The sequence below is a fragment of the Lithobates pipiens genome, unplaced genomic scaffold (genome assembly GCF_037356315.1).
Source record: "Lithobates pipiens isolate NorthernLeopardFrog02 unplaced genomic scaffold, aLitPip1_a1.2 Scaffold_3, whole genome shotgun sequence".
Classification (NCBI taxonomy): domain Eukaryota; kingdom Metazoa; phylum Chordata; class Amphibia; order Anura; family Ranidae; genus Lithobates; species Lithobates pipiens.
In genome coordinates this window covers 107,218,685-107,233,039 of record NW_027507790.1, presented here as the reverse complement: position 1 = coordinate 107,233,039, position 14,355 = coordinate 107,218,685, and the positions used below count along the sequence as shown (strand labels likewise).

Here is a 14,355-nt window from a genome sequence, read left to right as displayed (position 1 = left end):
CGTGTATATGCCCCATCTGACTTTTTACTTCGAAAATTCTGATGGACCTAGAAATAGAACATGTTGTAAATATTTCCGACGGAACCAATTCCTATCTGGAAAACCGCTCGTCTGTATGCTGTTCTGACGTACCAAAAACGACGCATGCTCCGGATTAAGTATGAGACGGAAGCTATTGAACTTCCTTTTTCTAGTCCTGTCGCACATGTTGTATGTCACCGCATTCTTGATGGTCGGACTTTGGTGTGGTCATGTGTACACAAGACAGTTTCAGCGGAATTCCGTTGGAAAAACCTTCAGAGTTGTGATCTCATATTGGAGAAACGGCCCTTCCCAGACGCTAGCAGATAAAGATGAAACTGAAATGAACATAGTGTGTGCAGCTCACTTATTATGTGGCATGCTGGTATGGACTTGCACATTGGGTGGAGTTTTTTTTTTTTTTTAATGGGAGATATAGAATGTGAACAGCTGCGCACTCCCTTATATACAGTGGTAGTTTTTCAGCTGATATAATTTTTAGCTTCATGTCCTCACATAGAGAGCTTAAAAAGGCAGATACAGATAAAATGTTTATAGTGAATCGTAGATGCAGACTTCATTTTTCAAATAGGAAGATTTTCTTTTCTGATAGCCTTTTTCCAATAAGCAGTTATAGTGCATACTTTTGGTGTATGGGAAGTGTTTAATCACAGCAAAAGTTTCCTACAATCCATAACGCAGTCAGGTTTGATTTCTGAGAAGAGGCAAAATATTTCAAGTGGCAGTCTGGGCTAATACTAGCCAAGCTGCTGCCACCCCCATTCTAAGCCTTATACTAACTATAATGTAAAGCAGGGATATGCAATTGGTGGACCTCCAAGCTGTGTAAAACTACAAATCCCATCATGCCTCTGCCTCTTGGTGTGCATACTTGTGGCTGTCAGAGTCTTGCTATGCCTCATGGGAGTTGTAGTTCTACAAAAGCTGGAGGTTCGCTAATTGCATATCCCTGCTGTAAAGGAAAGATGTGTATACTTGCCTAATTTAAGGGCGCTCTGGTCTGGGCACATGATTGCCTCCCAGCGCAGGCTTCAGGGAAGAGAAGGGACAGCTGACAACAGATACCCCATAGTAAGACTATGGGTGATGTCACTGCCCAGGCATTGCTGTCATTGTTACTGCTCTCTCCTGTCCCCTGAAGCGGGTCACTGGGGAGATCACTTTACCAGACCGGAGTGCCCTTAGCTTAGGTAAGTATAGACATCTTTCCTATACAGGATAGTTAGTATAGGGCTTAGAACAGCCATTCTCAACCAGGGTTCAGTGGAACCCTAGGGTTCCTCCAAAGGTGGCTAGGGGTTCCTTGAGCTGTGGCTGATTTACCTCCTATTTGATGGTGCCTACATAGTTTTGAGCCAATGCCACTTGGAGGAGCCAGTGGTATGACACCAATGATATTTATAGGTCTCTGTAAGGGGGCCATTCTTACCACCACTGTGAAAAGGGGAATTCTTCTCACTGACCACCAAAGTAAGGGGCATTGTTCCCACTGACCCCCAATTAATGGGTTTTATCAGGGGTTCGCCGCGACCTGGAAATTACTTTAAGGGTTCCCCTGGGGTAAAATGGTTGAGAAAGGCTGGCTTAGAATGTTGGTGGGAGCAAGCTTAGATAGTATTGGCCCAGACTTCCATCCACATTAATACTATGGTTGCAGAGAAATTTTTCCATCCTTAGAGGCAATATTGGATAAAATCATATCAGCATCTTTAAATGATTCTGTCTATCATGAACACAAAAAGCTGCTAGGTAAAGTGCTTCATTTGCCTGCAGCAGCTTTCACTGCTCCTTTGAGTATGAATGCTGGGCTGTTCTAAACGGGCAAAGTTGCCACACTTCCAGGTAGTGCCAGAGCTTGCCTGCTCTTGTTCCTAGAGACTGCTGTGAGAGCTGCCTCACTGGCCAGCAAGAACTTGTAGAAGGCAAGCAAGCTCCATGGCTACCAAAAAGTTCTGCGCATCGCCAGATAAGAGCAGCCTGGTGTTTAGGCCTATAGGGGAGTTCTGAGCATCGCCAGATAAGAGCAGCCTGGTGTTTAGGCCTATAGGGGAGTTCTGAGCATCGCCAGATAAGAGCAGCCTGGTGTTTAGGTCTATAGGGGAGTTCTGAGCATCGCTGGATAAGAGCAGCCTGGTGTTTAGGCCAATAGGGGCAGTGAAAGTTGCGTCACCTCCCGATGACTGTAATCTATATCCGCTAGCAGCTTGTGTGTGACAATTAGGTGACATAGTTACTTTAACTTGATCACAGCATATTGTAAGCCAGACTCCTCTCCCTATAAGATGCAGTGGTTTATGAAGGCTATTACGGTTTTCAAAAGAAAGTTGGTCAACCCTTACAAGCCTTTCACCTGGCCAAGATTGTTTTCGCTGCCAAGCGCATGCCAGATGTACATCAAATGTTATATATATATAACCCATCATTTATTTAAGATCTTGAGAAAAATTACAGAAAAATGGAAGATCTGACCAAAGGGCATAACTCCAGTCATCAATTTTACACACTGGAGACTCATTTACAGCCAGTCTTTTAAAATCTTTTTTACTACTTTTCCAGACTTGTGCTGTAGGATGCCAACATTACCTATTTATATATTAATAGGAAAAGAGAAGATGACTAAGCTCTAAGGAACCTTCAATCAATAAATCAATAGTGCCATTTAATTATTAAAACATCTAGATTTTCATCTGTTAATTAAATCTTCCATCAGACTTCAAGACTTAAGTAACATTTAATTAAAAAAAATTCCTACTGATATAACGTTGGTTTGAAGTGATCATTTTCCTCTGGATGTCACATAGCATCCACAATCTTCCCATGAATAGATGCTTGTAGTTAATGTTAGTACAGCTACTTCTGATGAAGCAGCACTGGACCCTGTGACTCCTACGGTGGCCATACATGTGTTGATAAATGATCGATTTTTTTTTCAGATTAACCTCTTCTGATAAGAATAATCAATCTTTAGGCAACAACCCGATTGAATGATATGCCTCACACAGGGAAGTTGATTTCGATCAGTAGTTAAGTGCGATTGTAACTGACGATCGTAAATGAATGCTCACATCTTATTCCACAATGTAACCTCATAATCTGATCAATCAAAATATAAATGTATTCTTAAACAAAGTATCTCAGTGCTCTCAATTGATATAAAGTAATGGTCTCCAAACTGTGGCCATATGCTTACTTTTATCTGGCCCTTGGGGCACTATTTCATCCACTGAAACCAACTTTCAGGCATAATTCCCCCTCCTCACTGACCCCAATGAAGGGGCACAAAGCCTCCCAATGACACCAATGACGGGACACAATTTCTCCCAATCACACCTACAATTGGGCCCAATGACACCAATGACGGGGCACAATTTCTCCCAATCACACCTACAATTAGGCCCAATGACACCAATGTTGGGGCACAATTTCTCCCAATGACACTTACAATTGGACCTAATGACACCAATGTTGGGGCACAATTTCTCCCAATGACACCTACAATTGGGCCCAATGACACCAATGTTGGGGCACAATTTCTGCCAATGACAGGAACGATAGGGCACAGTGCCTCCCACTGACAGCAAAGATGAGGCGTTATTTTTTCTCACTGATGTCAGGACCTTTTCTACTCCCGATGGCCACAGTCCGGTCACCCTAAAGTCTGAAGGGATACTAAATTGGCTCCTTGTTTAGAAAGTTTGGAGACCCCTGATGTAAAGGATTGATAAGAAGCCTTGGCCAATCGACTCAGTTGGATCAAATCCAATTGAAATTGATTTTAAATTGATTAGAAGGGAAGTCTGCAGATTTGATTGTTTTGATTGCATCCCACATGGATCAGATAAAAAAAAACTCCAAGCATGTGCGGGCATTATTATCATGTTTTTGGGCAGCATTTTTTCTATTATTTATTCTTTTTTTTTTAAATAAAATGAAGTAATAATTTACAGACTGCAGCTGCGATTTTCCTAAGCTGTCAGAAATGGAATGTTCTTCCTTTTACAATATGAAGGCATTCTGTGCACTACCTCAGAACTTATATTTCATTCTTATGGAATAGGCTCATTCTTTTTCCAACTGAGCTACCAGTTAAAGTAGCGGCATTGAAGCTTTTCATAATGCAACATTGAAATTGCTTGGGTGGTTACAGTGAAGGCAGACTCCCATTTAGGAATCAGTAGAGAAAGAAAACAGCAATTTGTTCACAGCAGAGAAATGTACGAATTTACAAACAAGTAATGATGTCCCTGGAGTGTATATAGTTCACTTGGGGGTATTATTTTCTCAGTAAAAGAAGAATTTACTTTTTTTTCTTTTCTTTTTGCTTGTTTCTTTATCTTGCCATATCGGATTTTTACAACCTTTTTGTTGTGTGGAAACATAGATTGCTTTGATGTAACGTTTTGTGTTAGCTGCATTTCCTATACGGTGTGACAGTTATATAAACATTACACATACTGTATAAGTGACATCTCAATGATTTTTCAGCATACAGTATGTACTTGGGACGTTCTTTTTTAAAGTGTATCTAAATACCAGGAAAAAAAATGTATACCGTAGCTTACAGTGGCCGGTGGTAATTTTTTTTGGGGGGATGGCAAACTATGCTGGCGGCGGCCTCCCGTTCCCCTGCTCTCCACGGGTCATCACAGTGGTGACGCCTTCTGTTCTCTCCCTCCCCCTAAGTGGCCAGTCGATAGTCTTTTCTTTTTTTTCAGGCCAATCGTAAACCAGGTCTCACACCCGCTTCTGATTGGCTGGATTGAGGATCAGCATTTCAACGGCGAATATTAATTCACTGTTGTAACACCTGGGTGGGCTCCTGGCGCAATACTCTGCACCACGACCCCACCCTATTTTGAAGCCTATTAGAGCCTATAGTTCTAATCATTTGCTTAAAAAAAACACCACCTCCGCTGTAATTCTCCTGAAATGGGCCAGACACATGAATAAGGGGTGGCCGCGGAGGCCGTGGATAGATTCATGCTATCTAAAATACATATAGGGGGTGGCGTGGATAGAGGGGATGGCGCCTAGGTGCCCCTAAAGGATGGGCCACCACTGGTAGCTTAACAGTCCTTAGATGTGGTGGTTGCATTCGTCTTTTTCAGGATTTTTCCCCTTTATTTTCACCTGGTGATCCTACCAATAACACATTTCTTGCCCTATAGTGAAAATGCTTGCTCAGTGTACTGTATATGTAAAGTAGCAGCAGTGGCAGCCTAGAACACAAGTGAGTCAGGACTACAGAACACCCCCCCCCCCTACATAACATAGTTTTCTATTTAAATAAAACTTATTCTGAAAAAGTACAATTATTTAGAATAAAGTACATTTTAGAAAAGGGTCTGCAGAGTAACTTAGGTGTCTTACACAATGGCTTATTAACATAGTCCTGTGTACTTTGGATCCTTCTGCTACGAACTGACAGAAAAATCCAGTTTAAAAAATGCCCACTTTGGCACATACAAGCGTTTATATGCATATGGCATGTAAGAGCCTATGCATATAAACGAATTTTATTGGCTAGAATATTTATTTATTCTAGTCACTAGAATGCATTTATGAGCGCCTATACCACATGCATCCTAGTAGTCAGTTTGCGGGATCTTGCGCATGCAAAGAATTGCTGTGGGGTCTCTGCACATAAACTTAATGTGGTGTTTGCCTCACCCAAACATGCTAGAGCTGTGGGCACCTAATGCTATTATATCGAATTATGTGATGCACAGGGCTGTCTTTAACCCAGGGCAAAAGGGGCAGCTGCCCTGGGCCCAGTCATTGTTGTGGGGCCCAAAGCAGCTGCCCTTTTAGCCCACACTGCCCACAAATATTTGATCAGTCGATTTGGGAGGGCCCAAGAAAACGTTTGCCCTGGGTCCAATCAATATTAAAGACGGCCCTGGTGATGCACCAAGTTACACCTTAGTTGATATTAATATATTGTTTTTAAATGTATTTATTCATTTAGTCTAAAAGCAGCCAGCTTTTTGTGAACCTGAAGAGCCTGGATCCAGGAAAGAGATCGCACACCATAGATTACACGGGTACTCTGCCAGCAGACTGGAAACAAGCAGGATATCTCAATGAGCATGGTAAGGAGATACGTTATAAAGTTCAGTAAAAAGGAGAGTGATGTTTCCCATAGCAACATAATCACATTTTTAAATCTTTAATTAAAATGTATCACAAGAATCTGCTTTGTCATTATGAGTGACATCATAAAGCACAACAAAATGCTTCTCCATCTTCTCTGGATACAAAATAAAGATGATCCGATACCAAAGGATCTCCAGTGAGCGTTTATTGGTAAAAAATACCAGACAGCAGTCATTTCAGAAGCGTCTTGGCATGTTTCACACTAATGCGTTTATTCATATAGCTATGGTGGGAATGTTACATTGACCATGGTGGGAATTAAAGTAGAAATGCAGCAACATGCTGAATACCTAGCTGAAATACGTGAAGATTTACTATTCCACCTTCTAGAGCAGGGATATGCAATTAGAGGACCAAGAGAACTACAAGTCCCATAATGCCTCTGCCTCTGGGTGTCATGCTTGTGGCTATCAGAGTCTTGCTATGCCTCATGGGCCTTGTAGTTCTGAAACAGCTGGAGGTCCGCTAATCGCATATCCCTGTTCTAGAGGATTTAACGTTTTTTCAGCCAGTTTTGTGAGACTTTCACAGCTCTGCCACAAAATAAGTTTGAGGCACAGGAAATCCAAAATATAGGATGTTTCCAGAGCAGCCCACGTCCATTGGTTTATGATCATTACTGGCTAACACGTACTGGATTACACTCACTGGAAAATGAGAGCAGATCCTGATGACTCATGTTTTCTTTTGCTCAGGTCTACTGAAAAGCTCTGCATATAGCATAAGCAGCTGTTCACTGAGCAGCACTGAAAACCCATATGCCACCATCAAGGATCCGCCAGCTCTTCTGCCTAAACATACAGAGTGCGGCTACGTGGAGATGAAGTCACCAGTGCGGAGGGACTCTGCTTATGCAGAGATAAGTAACGGCAGCTTGGCCAATAAAAATGTATATGAAGTTGGTAAGTCTTGCTTTGTTTCATTTTTTTATCTTATTCTTTTCCTTTAATACATAGCAGGAAAGTTATGAAATTATGTCAAAGGAAAAACCATATAAGCCAGCCAGAGTGTTTTGATTTTTCTATCCTGCGCACTGGCAATATAAAAGTTACTGTCTTATTAATGTCTATGGGGTTGATTTACTTAAAGTGATACAAAAGTCTCGGTAAGTATAACAAACATGTTATACTTACCTGCTCTGTGCAGTGGTTTTGCACATAGCAGTCCAGATCCTCTTCTTCTTGGGTCCCTCTTTGCAGCTCCTGGCCCCTCCCTCCTGTTGTGTGCCCCCACAGCAAGCAGCTTGCAATGGGGGGCACCCAAGCCGAGCTGCAGCTCCCTGTGTCCATTCAGACACAGAGCTGTGGCCCGGCCTGGCCCAGCCCCCTCTCTCTCTCTCATCATTGGCTGACTGACTTTGATTGACAGCAGCGGGAGCCAATGGCACGTTGCTGCTATCTAAGCCAATGAGGAGGGAGAGTCCCAGACAGGTGAGTCTCTCGTACAACATTGCTGAATCCAGATAGGGCCCAGGTAAGTATTAGGAGGGCTGCTGTACACAGAATACTTTTTATCCTAATGTATAGAATGCATTAAGATAAGAAACCATCTGCCTTTACAACCACTTTAAAGGGGATGTAAAGGTTCGTGTTTTTTCACCTTAATGCATCATATGCATTAAGGTGAAAAAACACCTGTCAGTGACCGACCCCCAGCCCCCCCCCCCCTTTTAATTACCTGACCCCTCTAACTTGTCCCACAGGGATGCACCGTCTCTCTGCTAGGGGGATTCTCGGCTGTTGATTGGATAGATTGATAGCAGCGCAGCCATTGGCTCGCACTGCTGTCAATGAAATGCAATGACGCGGCCACCGGGGGGGGGCAGAGTCCTGCATTCCGCATCTTTGGACGCCGAATTCTGGACACGAGGGCACACCCGCAAAGTAACCCCCAGGACGAGCGCTTCTCCTAGGGGGTTATCTGATGCGTGAGGAGCCGAGAGAGCCGCCGAGGGACCCCAGAAGATAAGGATCGGGGCCACTCTGTGCAAAACGAGCTGCACAGTGGAGGTAAGTATGATATGTTTGTTATTTAAAAAAAAAAATAACCTTTAGTGTTACTTTAAGGCAAATGTGCTGTTCACTTTGCAAGGTTGTTTCCCTTAGCTTAGCGAATGTGTAGAGGCTGTACAGACATATCCAATCATATGCAAGCAAACATTACGTTTTTTTATTTTCCTTGCAAATGATTGGGTATTCTCTGCAAAGTGAATTTTCACAGCATTCCCTACAAAATTTCCTTGCATAGTTAAAATTCCAGCCTTTCTACCCTTGGTAGATCAACCACTATATTTATACTGTGTATATATATATATATATATATATATATATATATATATATATCAGCCTATAAATTCCCCAAACAACAACAAAAAATAAACAATCAAGTTTACAAAAATTTGCCTGATTGCTATTATGCCTACCTGGATAAATTGTTGAAAGGACCATTTTCACAAGATTCCCCCACCCCAGAGCATCCCAGTTGAGTGGAGAGGCTGTCCTCAAAGACATGGTGAGGCTGGTTACAAAGAGGATATAAGAGTAGAAAACCCTGCTAGGCTTTGTATATGTACATGTATAGTGTCAGCAGAAAAGACCTTCTCTGTCTGTCTGGCGTACTGCTGTCTTCTAATCGACACACGGTCGGATTTTTCTGACGGGAAATGTTGGATGTGAGCTTGTTGTCAGAAAGGTCCGACCGTGTGTAAGCTCCATCGAACATTTGCTGTCGGACTTTCCACCAACAAATGTTTCTTAGCAGGTTCTCAAATTTTCCGCCAACAAAACGTTGTTATCAAAAAGTTTGACCGTGTGTACACAAGTCCGTCGCACAAAAGTTCACGCATGCTCTGAATCAAGCAGATGGAGCCACACTGGCTATGGAACTTCCTTTTTCTCAGCTCGTCTTACGTCTTGTACGTCACTGCGTTCTCACATTCTGAATTTTTGGCCAACATTTGTGTGACCGTGTGTATGCAAGACAAGCTGGCGCCAACAACCTTTGAACAAAAATCCATGGTTTTGTTGGCGGAAAGTCCGATCGTGTGTACAGGGCATAAGACTACAAAACCTCTAATGGTTCAGGATAGGAGATGCAACTAGTTCACCTTTGGGAACATGGTACATGTTTCACCCGTTTTTAGAGTCGAACATGTAACATGTTCCCAATGCTGCAGCTGCTGCCTGATTCCCCCCCACCAGTGACAGAACGAGGAGAAGTTCCCCATACTAGCTTTTAGTTTTTTAAATCATCCTTCATCCCTAGGCCCCTGCTGCTGTCAGTCAAACTCCTGTGAGGAGAAAGTGGGGACATGGCTTATCAGTGCCGTGTTTGTCTATGGATGCACATAACCTGTCTCGGGGAGTGCGCCCACACGGGGGCCCTCTTAGCATATGAATTGCTAAGGGGGCACTCGGAAGAAGAAGGAGCGGAGATCTCACCGGCACGGCACTACAAAAGAGGAGATAAGGGGTTGCTCTGTGCAATCCCATTACACAGAGCAGGTAAGTATAACATCTTTTTTAAATTGAAATAAACAGAAAAAATTGCATTTAGTATCACTTTAAAGGGTAATCTCCCCAACAGGACATGCCAATCCAATATTCAAAGCACAAAGTAAGATAGACTTTATAAAGAATCTTATTTTTTTTATGAAAGTGTTGCGAGGGCCGGATGATATTTTAGGTAGTTATATTAATATTACTTTTTGTTACAGCATATTAATTTACAAGGGCTCCCAAAATGGTAAGCTATATTCAGATAACACTGTCTGTTTCCAGAGTGCTATTTTTCCAGACTGATATCTCTGTATGTTCTTGCTTGTGCCTGCAGGCAGGAGTTTAAGAACTTGGTTTTACAAACTGATCTTTGATGTGAATGTTGATGCTGCTTACAAGGCACAATGTCTGGTTTAGGCTGACTAATGGACTTGAATGAAATGGCACATAAGCAGTATAAAGCTGGCCAAACACTTGTAGAATTTTGATTGGAATTTTTTTGTTTTAAGAACATTTGTAGGATTTTCTAATCATTAGTGGGGGGGTCAAATCGATGTTTGATGTGGACTGCAGTGATGAGAAAATTTGAAGGAGAAAATAGAAAATGAATAAAAAATGCTTCTCAAACTAACCAATTTCTAACCGGGTATGTGATTTTTCAGAACGGTCCATTCAACCCAAAATCAAATACTAAAAGCAAATGAAATTTTAAAGTACTATCGAACATCATTTGTCAAGTTATTGAATGTCTTGAGCATTTTTGTACAAATGTTCATACGGACCTTCTTTTGAAAATCTACTTGTTTTTGGCCAGCTTAAAGCAGTTGTAAATCTTCGTTTTTTTTAAATAAAAAATAACAAACATGCCTATACTTTCCTGCTCGGTGCAATGGTTTTGCACAGAGCAGCCCCGATCCTCTTCCCCCCGCCAGTGTTCCGGGCCCCCCTTCTTCATTGGGTGCCCCCACGGAAAGCGGCTTTCCCTGGGGGCACCCATGTGGGCTCGCTGCTGATTCCATTGACACAGAGAGACTCGGCCTTACCCCCCGCTTCCGTGTCACTGGATTTGATTGACAGCAGCTGGAGCAAATCGCACCTGCTGCTATCACTCTGTACAGTGAGGAGAAAGACAGCGGCGGAACTAGCTGCGCTCGTGCACATCACTGGATTGGATGGCCTCAGGTAAAGGAAAGGTGGAGTCTGCGGGGGAAAGGGCTGCACAGGTTATAAGCCTTAATGCATAGAAGCTTAAGGCTTTAGAACCACTTTAAGTAAGCTACAATAACATGCATTTCAGGGGCACATTGGACCTTGAATCTAGGCGAAATAGTTTTGAATCGAACCAGAGAGACTTATGCCTCGTCACATTTTCCGATTATCGGATGATAAAAATCGCTTTCAGACAGGGGCGGACTGACAACTCATGGGGCCCCCGGGCAATAGGAGATTATGGGACCCCCCAGGCAATCAGAGATTATGGGGCCACACAGTAGACACAAACACACACACACATACAATCACACAGTATACACAGACATGTTTCTATTGGCTGAGAAAGTACTGGAGAGGTGGGGCAGCTATAATAATCTTAGGATTTTTAGACCAAAAGGATGTCGGTAAGGGACATTTCCGAGACAGATGTAAAAAAAAAACACAAATTTTGACATACTGTCCCTGGTTTTACTGAGGCCTACAACCCTGATGGGGCCCCCTAGTGGCACGGGGCCCTCGGGCAGTGCCTGAGTGGCCCAATGGTCAGTCCGCCCCTGCTTTCGGATTGATTGTTTGATAATGTGATCGTTAGTACACAGCTTTTGGCAGCAGATCACGACAGTACGTCCAACCAAATTCCGAAAACCTAGCTCGGACGACAGCCCATCGTATGACAATCGTTTAATCAGTACAGTATGCATCCGCTTAAAAATCGATAGACGAACACCACGCATGATCGGAAACACGAAAATAAACCAGAAGGACACAGGGGTCACGCGTATTTGACATAATTTCAGATACGTAGCTACGCACAGCGGAAGGTTTTTCCAGAATCGTACGGCAAAATTCTTACTTTTCATAGCGCACATTTTGCACTGTTGTATTCGATATTAGTTTTATGCAACAAAATGCGAACGATAAGTTGATAATCGGAACGTGTGTACGAGGCATTAAGCTAGCCATAGACAAGACGTATTCTGACATCACGACCTGCCTCTGTCAGAATACAGTGATTAGTGTCTGCAGCCGCTGATTGAAAAAAAAACAATTCCCACATGTCCCTTTGACAGAAATCAATCAAATGATTAACTTCTATTGCGCAGGGGTGGCCACGCAACTCATTGAAATCCAGCCACTTCCTGCCAAATAGATTTTTGATCAGAGTTTGACCAGCTTTAGCCATTTGTTGCTCTGCAAATGGGGCGGTGAAATTGATTATGAGACAAATTTACTATACAGTTACAGCTTTCTTCAAAAATCCTGCCCCCTGCTGCTCATAAGTAGTACTGCACCAGTATAAAATGTGCATCTGGCCACTTATTGGAGTAGAAACTGTTCACTTTACAAGATAAATGTTAGAAATGATGTTGGGGAAGAAGGTGAACCAATGTTCACTTTAATTGTCCAATTATTTGCTAAATTTTCCTTGCACCCGATTGGCTATTCAAAATACACACACCTGTACCTTATTGGCTGAATTAAGTTAAACGTTGATTTTGCAAAATGAACAGTCTGTATTACTTTAGTAATCATTCCCATTAGGTGTATGTATGTTTTAACGGGAAAACTGTTTTGCCTGCAGTGACATATCTGTAGGGCCTCATGCATGCTGGGCATTTAGCGTTTGTGCATGTTTAGGTCTGGGTACATGATAAAGGTGCACTGGCCAACCCCATGGAATTGGCCATTAACTTGTCAGAGACCGACAGGCGCTGTTAATGGACAGTGCACTAAACAATACTTACATTTAGGGCAGTATGCACCTGGGAACGGATGCTCAGAACTCAAGCAGTCTGCATTCTGGGCATTCAGTCCCAAGGCATATACTGCCCTCAACATTAATATGGCTCAGTTCATCGTCCAGCCCCAGCAGCTGACAGCCTCTCATACAGTTTATCAGGCTGCTGAGCACGGGGTTGGACGGTGCGCCTGTACCTTCCACCCACACCTAAACGCTGGAGCCGCATGCACCGGGGCTAAACGTCCAATGTGCATCTGTCCTTATTGCAGTCCAGGGACATTGCTTGCAAATACGGTTGCAAAGCCTTTGCTAAATGATGGGACAGTTTGTTTACACCTGATTCTGTCAGTAATGAGTCCCCCTGTTAGAATGCAATAGCTCAGCTGGGAGATCGCTGTACTAAAATTGCATCGTTGGTACAGAGAGCTGCTCCTGCGCTCTTGTTTTTTGTTTAGCCCTCTGGGTTGAACAAAACAAAAACTGATAATGCATACCTAGTATTGGCATCATATTCTGCTCCTTCATTTTTCCCCATTTACTATTGTAGTAGATCACATTTACCTGTCAGTGCCCAGATTATCATTGTGCAGCCAGCCCTGCACAGCACAGCCCCTCTCCTGAATTCTACAGACCCGTGCAATGAATTATTTCCCCTGTGCATGCATGCCATGGCCTCAACCTCAATGGAAAGTCTGTTTGAAGTGAGTGAGGTTTCCATTCCTACATTTTAACATGTAAACTAAATAACGTATGCCTATATTAACAATATTAACATGGTATTTGTTTAGTGCTTGTACCATGTGTGTTACTGAAACAAAACATACAGAATATTACATATAATACACATTTGCACTAGGGATTACATCAAAAGTCGATTGCTGGTTGATTATAATGCAAGTTGCATACCTCACTTGATATTTGTGAGTGAACACACTAGTTCACAGAAACACTGGGGGTTATTTACTAAAGGCAAATTCACTTTGCACTACAAGTGCAAAGTGCACTTGGAAGTAAAGTCGCTGTAGATCTGAGGTGGATATGCAAGGAAAATAAAAAACAGCATTTTAGCTTGCACATGATTGGATGATAAAATCAGCAGAGCTTCCACTCATTTCAGATCTAACCCTCAGATTTATGCCGCGTACACACGAGCTGACTTTTCGAGGGATTAAGTCCGACAGACTTCCGAAGGAGTTCTGCCGGAGTTCCGACAGAGTTCCGACAGAGTTCTGACGGACTTTTCGACTGAGCGGACTTGGCCACACACAATCACACCAAACTCCGACGGATTCGAAAGTGATGACGTACGACTGGACTCGAATAAGGAAGTTCATAGCCAGTAGCCAATAGCTGCCCTAGCGTCGGTTTTAGTCCGTCGGATTAGCATACACACGAGCGAATTTTTCGGTAGGAACTGGGTCCGGCGGAGTTCCGTCGGAAAAATTTGAAGCATGTTCCATTTTCTAAAGTCCGTCAGACTTTTGCGAATCAAAAGTCCGTTGCAGCCCACACACGATCGAATAGTCTGACGGAATCATTCCGTCGGACTTTGGATGTTGAAAAGTCCGCTCGTGTGTAGGGGGCTTTACAGAGACTGCACTTCCAAGTGCACTTTGCACTTGTAGTTAACTTGTAGTGCAAAGTGGATTTGCCTTTCGTAAATAACCCCCACTGTCACCTTGCCCATGTAGGACAAAGTGACAATGG

At 42.9% G+C, this 14,355-nt stretch overlaps 1 protein-coding gene across 5 annotated transcripts in view; it reads left to right on the top strand.

Moving 5' to 3' along the window:
* Nucleotides 1-14,355, top strand: part of MEGF10 (multiple EGF like domains 10) — a 179,894-nt gene that overhangs the window by 156,985 nt on the left and 8,554 nt on the right. For 3 of the 5 annotated variants that reach the window (XM_077462151.1, XM_077462149.1, XM_077462148.1), the window contains 2 exons: nucleotides 6,011-6,134; nucleotides 6,894-7,100. In XM_077462151.1, coding sequence (XP_077318277.1) covers nucleotides 6,011-6,134; nucleotides 6,894-7,100 — 331 coding nt within the window. Of the gene's footprint in view, nucleotides 1-2,975; nucleotides 5,982-6,010; nucleotides 6,135-6,893; nucleotides 7,101-9,913; nucleotides 9,943-14,355 lie in introns of those variants that run through there. The other 2 variants (XM_077462150.1, XM_077462153.1) reach the window with 2 other exon arrangements.